Source organism: Zerene cesonia, chromosome 10 (genome assembly GCF_012273895.1).
Source record: "Zerene cesonia ecotype Mississippi chromosome 10, Zerene_cesonia_1.1, whole genome shotgun sequence".
NCBI classification, from domain to species: domain Eukaryota; kingdom Metazoa; phylum Arthropoda; class Insecta; order Lepidoptera; family Pieridae; genus Zerene; species Zerene cesonia.
Genome location: NC_052111.1, coordinates 3,805,847 through 3,816,465, shown reverse-complemented (window position 1 = coordinate 3,816,465; position 10,619 = coordinate 3,805,847). Strand labels below are relative to the sequence as shown.

The 10,619-nt window shown below is 33.3% G+C and overlaps 3 protein-coding genes across 3 annotated transcripts; 1 reads left to right on the top strand and 2 right to left on the bottom strand.

Annotated features, from left to right (window-relative positions):
- Positions 1-480: 480 nt before the first annotated feature.
- LOC119829447 (60S ribosomal protein L13) lies at positions 481-3,104 on the bottom strand. The gene is made up of 5 exons (XM_038351946.1): positions 2,963-3,104; positions 2,568-2,832; positions 2,249-2,398; positions 1,238-1,390; positions 481-624 (listed from the first exon to the last, which is right to left on the bottom strand). The coding sequence occupies exons 2-5, from the start codon at positions 2,808-2,810 to the stop codon at positions 505-507; spliced, it is 666 nt and encodes a 221-aa protein (XP_038207874.1). The 5' UTR covers positions 2,811-2,832; positions 2,963-3,104; the 3' UTR covers positions 481-504.
- A 259-nt stretch (positions 3,105-3,363) lies between these two features.
- Positions 3,364-4,992, top strand: LOC119829606 (glycylpeptide N-tetradecanoyltransferase 1). The gene has a single exon (XM_038352204.1). The coding sequence runs from the start codon at positions 3,480-3,482 to the stop codon at positions 4,887-4,889; it is 1,410 nt and encodes a 469-aa protein (XP_038208132.1). The 5' UTR covers positions 3,364-3,479; the 3' UTR covers positions 4,890-4,992.
- A 1,571-nt stretch (positions 4,993-6,563) lies between these two features.
- Positions 6,564-10,024, bottom strand: LOC119829501 (polyadenylate-binding protein 1-A). Its single transcript, XM_038352044.1, has 3 exons — positions 9,487-10,024; positions 8,345-9,129; positions 6,564-7,893 (listed from the first exon to the last, which is right to left on the bottom strand). The coding sequence occupies exons 1-3, from the start codon at positions 9,677-9,679 to the stop codon at positions 7,042-7,044; spliced, it is 1,830 nt and encodes a 609-aa protein (XP_038207972.1). The 5' UTR covers positions 9,680-10,024; the 3' UTR covers positions 6,564-7,041.
- Positions 10,025-10,619: the final 595 nt, after the last annotated feature.

The window sequence follows — 10,619 nt, the reverse complement described above, 5'->3', positions numbered from 1 at the left end:
TAATAAATGTTATTTGCAGTTAACAATTTTCTTTTTTCTTTATTACAATATTTATGGCAAGACTAGGTATACATTTTACGTTCACGCCAGACAAATAGCTGTTGAAAACTTACATCATGCATTCACAAAATACCTCGTATCCCAACCACACATTATTTTACAAACCTTGTTATCTTTTGGCGCAATAAAATTTTAAACCCTAACCGATTGCTTGGAGTTTACATGATGTAAGTAAAGTTCTTAGGCGTCTTTATCACCCCGAAATTAGTTGTATATGCTAAGCTAACATTAGGTAGGAATGTGATTTTAGTACATACTAACCAATTAGCCCAATTTCTGGTGGTCTGGTGGCACTGATATCTTGGACTACATATTTAAAAAGCACACAAAATTTAACAATATTTTGTATTTAATGTGACATCTTATGGATCCGAGATATAATATTATGTGTAAAGGGTGTTGGAAAAAATAAATGCATTCTTTAGTGATTATTTACTTTATTGTTCACTTTTTACTCTTAGGTTCTTTAACCGCTGTGGGTGCCTTGGTCACATCATCAGGGTTTTCAGCAGCATCCTTCAATCTCTTGGCTCTGATACCAACTAGCTTGGCTATTGAGCGGGCCTAAATAAGAAAAAGTCATATATTATGCAATGTATGAGTGATTAGAAAACAACTAACATTTATAATGGTATGTTAGTCCATCATTCACAGAAGATAATAATTTATATTCACTAAAGAAATAGAAATAACTGTTAAAATATAACATCATATTAATATAATAATCATAACATTTTCTATCCAGTAAGTGATTTCTAAATAAATTATTGCTAACATTTTTTAGCTTCATCTTTATGCTTGTAAAAAACTGACTCCAGTCAATTTTGACCCATATCACCGTCATCATCATCATCATCAGCCCATATATATTCCCACTGTTGGAATATAGGCATCCTATGAGGGTTTAACCCATATAAACAGATTTAATTCAAACTTCTAACACTCACCAAAGATCAGTGACAATTTAATATTTTCATTAGTTTATTTTATAATTCTGATTAAGATCACCAGGTTAAAATTATTTCCCTATGTATATTCTGTTTATGAGAAAGTGAGACAATTTAATTGATTCTATCATTTTGAACTTCCTATATTTATTGTTTAAGTAAATTTCAGTTTTATTATATATGTTTCACAATGATTAATCAAAAACATTTTACTCATTATGAGTACTTACGCCTCGGAGGTATTGATAAGCCTTAAAGTCTTTCTCTTCTTCAGTGATGACTCGTGCCACTGACTTAGGTGCTGGTTGCTGCACTGGCATCAGAGGGCCACGTAATTGTTTAGCCAGTTTACGTTCTTCCTCAGTGGCTTCTCCCTTCAGCACCTGAAGCATTGGAATTAAATACAGTTAAATAATAACATTTTATTTGAAATATTTTCCAATATTTTGAAAATTATCAGAAGTGTGTAAATACAAAAGGCTGTTCAATAACTAATCTGAATATTCTATCCATTCTATAAATCAATAACTGCATCATCAGATTTTTTCTTCCTATTCAATTAATATAAATAAAAAAAGAAACAATATATATTATATATACAGTCATTATCAATAATATAATTTTATATTTTATGTATATTCAGGATAAGGAGTTAAAATTTTAATTGATTAAGTATTCAAATTAATTGCAATACAAAAGTTAAAAATTTCATTGTATTCACTATGCTTAAAAATTTCAGTATATGTTTTAAGTCCTCAATGGTACCGTTTGTTCCTCTGTAACTTCACATATTTTTGGCATATCTATTTTAACTGACAGCACAATTGAAATCAACAACAAAAAAAGCTAATAGACATCTAATGTCATAATTTCTTCTAAGAAACTTAGTCTTGAGGCGCCCACAGCAGGACAACTTATATAAATCAAAACTTATATGAATGTTCACAAAATGCTTGTTACTATAAGAAATAGTTCTTATGAGCCAGGGATTTTCAAATACTAAAGTACTAATAACAACGAAAATAAATAAATCAAAATTTGTATAGAGAATGTACATAAAATGTGGCCATAATGATGAATAACAGAATTCAGTCAGTAGAATTTTTACATTGAATTTGAATTTCTAATGGAGAAATATAATAATATAAAAATTGCATGTCTAAGATGTCACGAATCATGATGTATTCATCTTGGATGTGGTGTCTATTAGGTTATGTCATCAATGTATAAAAAAATCATACCTTCTTTCCCTTAGGGAATAAGATAAGACGTGCACGGTACTCCTTTAATCTCTGAACATTGATTTGCAGTGATTCAACAGATTTATTGCGGCGACGTGGATCCACAGCAATACCAACAGTTCTGGCGAAACTAGGGTTCAGGCCGGCAGCCTGAAACACCAATTTAAATGTTTACATTCTAATTGAATAATGAAAAAGTAAATAATAATAGAAAAATATTCGACCTGTGTATGGGGAAAAACATGACATCATGTTATTTTACAAGCAAAACTACTCGAATCTCCCAAGTCAATAATTATTTAAAGTTAATACTACATACCCTGATCTCCCTTAGAGTAAATCCACGACCAGCACGAACTTTAGTATGATACCGAACTGTTGGGCACCTAACAACCGGTCGAAGTGGACCAGCAGCAGGGCGAGGAGCGATAGCTTTAGCTTTCTTAATGCGGTTTTGCTTTCTACGATGTCTTCTTGCTGGTTGGTTGAACCAGGTTTTAACGAATCTCTGCCAATCCTTATGGAAATGGCCATTCGGGATCATATTATTTCCCTTCCCCATTTTGGTTATGTCCCCAATTCACCTAAAATAAAAATAATACAAAATATATATAGGAAAAACTTTTGAACGATCTCTTTATTAAAAGCATCCAATTCTCGCTAAAATTATAGTATTGATAGCTAAAATATAAAGAGATAAACTTTTTCACTAACCACAGGGAGACAAGTTCAAATAAAAAAGAAATACAACAATACAGACTATATAATATTTAAAAATCCACGTTTGACATAACAGATTATAAAAGTTGACTATAGCCTAGGTTCTAAAGAAGCTCAGAGTCCATTAATATCTAATTCAGTCCTAAAATTTATTTAACTGGGTTCATTATTTTAAAGAATTCTTCCTGATTAATTAATACTTTGTTTCATTTTATAACTATGTTACGAAAATTATAAAACTACTAGATGTGATTTTCCAATAATTAGCAATGACTGAACAAAGTTGTACATAATAATTAATATTTGCTCACAATATCATGAAAACTTAAATTATACGCACGTTCTCAGATGTTTTTATTGCATACCTACTCATTCTGTGCTCATAAACAATGCCAGCAGAAAGTATAACTTTTATAGTCTGTTGAGAATGAGTAGAATAATTATAATTTTTACCTTGTGAGAGGTGTTTTTTCGGACTAGAAAGACTTCAGTTTTAGGTAATAAACTAGAAATGGAAGACAATAAGACACAAAATGTTGAAAATCAGTCTATTAATGATGAAAAAAATCCAAAGAAAAAAAATAAAAACAAGAAAAAGCGTAGCGGTGACGGTGACCACCATGGACCGGGTTCGGCTGAGGGTGTTGTAGCCGTACCGAATTCTGCAGATATGCAGCAAAATATTTCGATAAAGGATCTAAAGATGGCTATGGAAGTTTTCAATTTGCAACAAAAACCTGCTAAAACAACGGAAGAGGCATTGCATAAATCTTATCAATTTTGGTCTACTCAGCCTGTTCCGAAAATGGATGAAAAAATAATTTCCAACGAACCGATTGAACCTCCTAAAACTCCGGAAGAAATAAGACAGGAACCTTACACTTTGCCAGATGGCTTTCAGTGGGACACTTTAAATTTAAATGAACCCTTAGTATTAAAAGAACTTTATACATTGCTCAATGAAAATTACGTGGAAGATGATGATTGTATGTTTCGTTTTGATTACCAAACCGACTTTTTAAAGTGGGCGCTTCAACCTCCGGGTTGGAAGATGGAATGGCACTGTGGAGTACGTGTTGTTAAATCTGGTCGTTTGGTTGGCTTTATTTCTGCTATTCCTGCTCAGTTGAGGATTTATGATCATGTACAAACTGTCGTAGAAATAAACTTTTTATGTGTTCATAAAAAGCTTCGTGCTAAAAGAGTGGCTCCAGTACTGATAAGAGAAATAACACGTAGAGTAAACTTGACTGGTATTTTTCAAGGTGTTTATACTGCTGGTATTGTTTTACCAAAACCAATAGGAACATGCCGTTACTGGCACAGATCACTGAATCCTAAGAAGCTAATTGACATTAAATTTAGTCACTTATCTAGAAATATGACCATGCAAAGAACTCTTAAACTGTTCAAGTTACCAGATTTGCCAAAAACTCCTGGATTTCGTAAAATGGAGCAAAAAGATTGTGACAAAGTTGTTAAATTATTAAATGAGTATTTGAATAAATTTGATTTGGTGCCAATATTTTCTGATGAAGATTTTAAACATTGGTTTACGCCTCTATCTGGTATCGTGGACAGTTTTGTGGTGGAAGCAGCAGATGGATCAATAACAGATTTTGTTAGTTACTATACACTTCCGTCCACAGTTGTGTATCATCCAGTTCATAAAACACTAAAAGCTGCTTATTCTTTCTATAATGTTTCTACAAAAACACCATGGGTTGAATTGATGCTTGATGCTTTAATCACAGCAAGAAACTCAGGATTTGATGTTTTTAATGCATTGGATCTGATGGATAATAAAGAATTTTTAGAACCTCTTAAGTTTGGCATTGGTGATGGGAATTTGCAATATTATTTGTATAACTGGAGATGTCCTAGTATAGCACCAAATAAAATTGGTTTAGTCCTTCAATAACTTATTATAATACCTAATACAAATTATGTTGTATTTATATATTTTAAAATGCTAGCCATTGCTTTATTTTTCACTTTGTGTAGTGTTTTTATTGAGAAAAATATAGCCTTAGTTAACAATAATGTTTTATTTTTTACAATAAAGTTTTATTGCATTTCTATATTCAAATGAATTGTCATTATGCCTCTATATCTTACTACACGATGTGGTGTAGGTTTCTTTGAAAAGAGTAAGAAACAACCCAGTTAAATTTTTCCATTCTATAATGTCTCAGTCCTTTTATATAAACTATGGTATTTCACCTACAAATCGGTAGTTAATTAACTAGGTGAGTACAATAGTTAGCGACCATGGTAGGTTGGTAACTATTGTACTCAGCAAGTTATATATTGACATTAATTTATAACATTATATATCCATAGTTTACTCCTAAACACTAATTTTAATCAAATAATCTGCTGCTGTGTTGTAATTTATAATTATTCTGACAAGCAAGATTTATCTTCCGCAGACATCTACGGTCAAATTATACTTAAAAATTTAGTGAAAATCGGCCTAGCAGTTACTGGATAGCAGTAACGGATTAAACTTAGTTCTAGGTTTCCATACTTTCCAAATCCTTTATAATCCTACTAATATTATAAATGCGAAAGTTTGTAAGGATGTGTGTGTTTGTTGCTCTTTCACGCAAAAACTACAGAACCGATTGCAATGAAATTTGGTATGTAGACAGCTGGCCAACTGGAATAACATAAAGGCTACTTTTTATGCCGATATTCCTACGAGATACGGACTTACGCGAGTGAAACCGCGGGGCGTAGCTAGGCCATTACATATTTAAAAAAATATTGTTTGCTTTGCTGTTTTTTTACATTATTTTACCATAGTATATCCCTACTAATATTATAAATGCGAAAGTAACTCTGCCTATAATGCTTTCACGCCTAAACCACTGAACAGATTTTGATAATATTTGGTATGAAGATAGAACTGAACTTGGGAAAGGACATAGGACACTTTTTATCGCGAACAAAAAACGGTAAAAAAAAGGTAAGAGTTGAAACAAGGGATGAAAGTTCGTTATTTTTAAACCGATTTTGTTGAAATTTGTTATGAAGATGGCTTGGCTGCACTTGGGTAAGAAAATATCATACTCTTTAGAAGGTTCGGTTTTAGGTCTTAAGAAAGACTGTAGCCTACCTCTTACCATGTCGCGCGATATAACGAAATTCCACGCGCGCGAAGCCGCAGACGTAAAGCTAGTTGTTATATTATTACCGGTCCGCTCCGGTTTTACTCCTGGTACGTTGTCTCTCAATATAAACCTTAGAGTATTTAAAAAGGTGAATTCTTTTTTTTTTAGTAAATAATACTATACCTACTAATGAAAAATAAAACAAGTAAATTCATTGATCATTTTTCAGTGGAATAACATTAGGCACTAGCCGCCCGCCCCGGCTTCGCCCGTGATACATATATAGCCTATGGCCTTCCTCAATATATGGACTATCTGACATGAAATTGGACTATTATTATCTGAAATTAGTGTGTTCAAACAAACAAACTCTTCAGCTTTATAATAGTATAGATTAATAAAAATTAAATCACGTTATAAAATTAATGTCTTGGATTTAAATAAGATAAAAAGGTAGGTATTTATAAAATAAAAGAGCATTTATTTCATAGAATATAATATGTAACAACGTAATACAAATAACCAGCTACATTGGCGACCATGGGTTCAATTCATGGTAGATAAATATCCAATGTAGACCTGGCACAGAAAATAAGAAAGACATTGCAAGAACAAAAGCCAACTCCATGTTACAGAAATGAAAGTGAACTTAATAGATCAAACTTAAATAAAACTTCTTGGTCAAAGTAGATAGTCAAAAGTGCCCAGTAATAATAATATAATGCCATATTATATATAAATGTTGACAGTTGCAATGTTTTTTTGTTGTAGATGCACCTCCAATATTCTATAATAAAGTATATATTTAGGAACTGTGCATTCCACATTTTTTTATTTTTTATTTTACAATTTTTATTAAGTGTTTTATGACCGGGTCTCTTTACATTACAATGTAAAAAGCGAAAATAAAGAAATTATAGAAGAAAAATAAAATAGCTCAACAAGTGAGCACACACATTACTCCTTCTTTGTAGCTTGCTGTTTAGCCTGGTGAGCTTGCAAAACAGCAACAGCCTCGTCCACCTTAGCCTTAAGGGACTCTCCATGCTCTAACATGTGGAGCAGTTCAGAATTGTCAATTTCTAGAAGCATACCAGTAATTTTTCCAGCCAAGTCTGGGTGCATTCTTTGAATCAAGGGGAAAAGACGTTCACCGAGCATTTGTTTTTGCTCCTGTAGAGGTGCTGCAGCTAACATAGTAGCTGTAAGTGGTTCCTGGCCTTGAATGTGCACTGCAGGTTGTGGAGCTGGTGGATTACGCATGTTAGAAGTATACTTATAACCTGCTGGACGTCCACTTGTTACAATAGGTGCACGAATTGATGTAGCAGCTGGTACACCCTGTTGGCCAGTTATAGGTCTAGCACCCAAAGATGTGCGCAGAGTAGTTTGAGTTGGTCCACGAGGTGCAGGGCGGAATGGAGCTTGCATATTAGGGTATGCAGAAGCAGCAGTCTGAGTGCTGGGCCTTACAGGTGGTTGTGTCCAGCGAGTTGTAGGTCTCATTTGAGTCATCTGAGCTGGTCCATAGAATCGTTGAGCTGGTGGAATGGTGGGCACAAAGTAGCCACCAGCACTTCCTGGTTGGAATATTTGACCCATCTGCTGCATTCTCATGCTGGCCATACGCTGCATGTACTGTGATGTCAAATGGGCCTTACGATCTTCTTTACGTTGAGCTAAAGCTACATAAAGTGGTTTGGTTCCAACGATGCGCCCATTCATTTCTGTTACTGCTTTAGTAGCTTCTTCAGGAGAAGAGAAGCAAACAAACCCAAATCCTTTGCTACGCCCATCCTCCAACATTACCTGTTGATATAAAAAAGGCAAATAAGTTTGAATGTAAATAGAAAACAATTATTTGGTCAGATTAAAGGAAAGCTTTATAAGATGGAAATAAATAAATCGCTATGCAATTTGTGTCTTATGGAACCAAAAACAATGTGTATATAATGACAAAAAACAAACAATAACTCATATTAGATTCAATTTATACGGCTACATTCTTTTGAATAAACTAATTTTTAGGGTTCTCTATCCATACATGTAACCAGGGGATAAAAAAATAAATAAATTTAATTTAATTATATAATCATGTATAATTAAAAGGTGTCATGAATTGGTGTTTAAAAATAAAATGAAGGTTTTCAACTTTCTCAATAGGTAGGTATTTTCCTATGCTAAATACTTGAGATAAGTTATATGCCTCTAAATGAAGTAAGGACAGAACTCATAGGTGATAAGCTAGTGAGTAATTTACCTTAGCTGAAGTTATGGTACCAAATGGTGCAAATTCCTTACGAAGTCTCTCATCATCAATTGTGTCATCCAAATTTTTAACATACAGATTCACTCCTTGGTAACGAGTCAATCTTTCAGATTTCAGCTGCTCAAATTTACGCTTTAGTTCTTTTTGACGTTCAGCTTTCTTTTGGGCTCGTCCTACATACAGTGGTTTTCCTTCTACCAGTTCTTTTCCATTAAGATCCATGCAAGCCCTTTCAGCAGCATCTGGATCTTCAAAGGCAACAAATCCGAAACCTCTAGAAGAACCATCATCTTTATACATTACTTTATGACTTGTAATGCGCCCATATTTTTCAAACATGTCTTTCAGCATTTCATCAGAGAAGTCTTCTCCAAAGTTTTTTACATAGACATTGGTAAACAGCTTGGCTTTCTCTCCCAGTTCCTTTTCACGTTCCTTACGAGGAATGAATCTGCCTACATATACTTTCTTTCCATTCAACAACATTCCATTTACTTTTTCAATAGATTTATTGGCAGCTTCTTCAGTTTCAAAGTGTACAAAACCATATCCTTTAGAAGCCCCATTTTCATCTTGGGCTACTTTACAGCTCAGTATATTACCAAAGGCAGTAAAGGTGTCATACATTGCTTTATTATCTATAGACTTATCAAGGTTCTTAATGAAAACATTTCCTACGCCCGACTTCCTCAGGGAGGGATCACGCTGAGACCACATAATTCTAATAGGTCTGCCTTTTATCATATCAAAATTCATGGAGTCCAAAGCTCTCTCAGCTAAAAAAATAGAAATTGATTAGTTCAAAACTAATAATATAGACTGGTTCCTAGTACTAAAGTACAATTACACAAATTATTAATGTTATTTAAACAAGTTTCATTACAAATTACATTATGAAAGGAGTTTGCAATACTTTCATCACTATATTATGTTGGGCAATGCGCATACAGGTGTTGCATATCAAACTTAGAATGGTAACTTTGTCTAAATGACAATTTCATCAATATTTCTTTAATTGTTAATCAAAGCATTTGAAAATGTAATTAGTCAAATTAATTTAACCTAAACTTGTAAGGTAAAACCAGTTGGCAACATGGCAATTTCAAAAAAAATTAAAGTGGAAAATAACTTACCATCAGCAGGTTGCTGGAAATTTACGTAAGCATAACCAAGTGACCTACGAGTTATCATGTCGCGGCAGACACGAATAGAGAGTACTGGACCCGCGGTAGAAAATTTTTCAAACAACATGGCCTCGGTAATATCCGAGTGCAAATCTCCGACATACAACGATGCCATAGGGTAATTAGGTGGCCCAGGATTCATTTTGATTGTTTTATTGGAATCGTTATAAAAATAGCATTAATAAATCTTCTAGTGTTTAAAACAACTTCACTTTCTCTTTACGATTATCTATCGCATTCCTTAGACCACGTTGCACGCTTACGTACACTAACTTATAACTGAACGATTCCCGTTTATTTTTTAAAAATTTTTCTATTTTTTTGGATTTTTGTTAATTTTGTAATTTTTTTTTATATTTTAGAACAATATTTCACGAAATTGTGAGGATTGTGTGACCTATTTCGAGAGACCACACAACCTCACGTGAACACACCTTGCTCACCAAAGGAAAGGTGACGTTTGTGAATTGTGGTTTGTAAAAGCAAAAAACAAGATGGCGTACCCGTTTCGTCTATGGTTATAAAACTTTTTAATTTTTATAATCTTTAGAGTTGGTATATTTGGCTATAGTTAATGATGCTTATGCAAACAAGCATTCATGCAATGTATGAATGGTGGCATGCAAGTGAATGAGCCGGATTAATAATAGGATTAATATTACTAAAGAGTAGTAAAGTACTATAAGTATACGTGTACACCACCAGGATATTTTAAATTAAAGAATTGTGTTTCTATCTGCAGTTGCTTGAAAGGATTCAAATATCCAAAAAGAGTAATTTTGAACAGATTTTATTATTTTGTATGCATCCGACGCCTTGAGATTCAATTCTGTCCGATGTATTAAGGATCAGTGACAATACAAAAACTTCATGATTCATTTATCTTGCTATCCTGATAAGAATGCCAGGTTTAAATCTTTTCTTTACGTTACTCTGTATAGGAGTAAGTATTAAGTAGTAGAGGAATAATTTATTGATTCTTTCATTTAATCATGTTTTTTTAACAATACGTTTTTATTATTATGAGAGGTAACAGCTGATGAAAATGGGACGCGGGCTTTTTCCCATCCATGTGTAGTAGT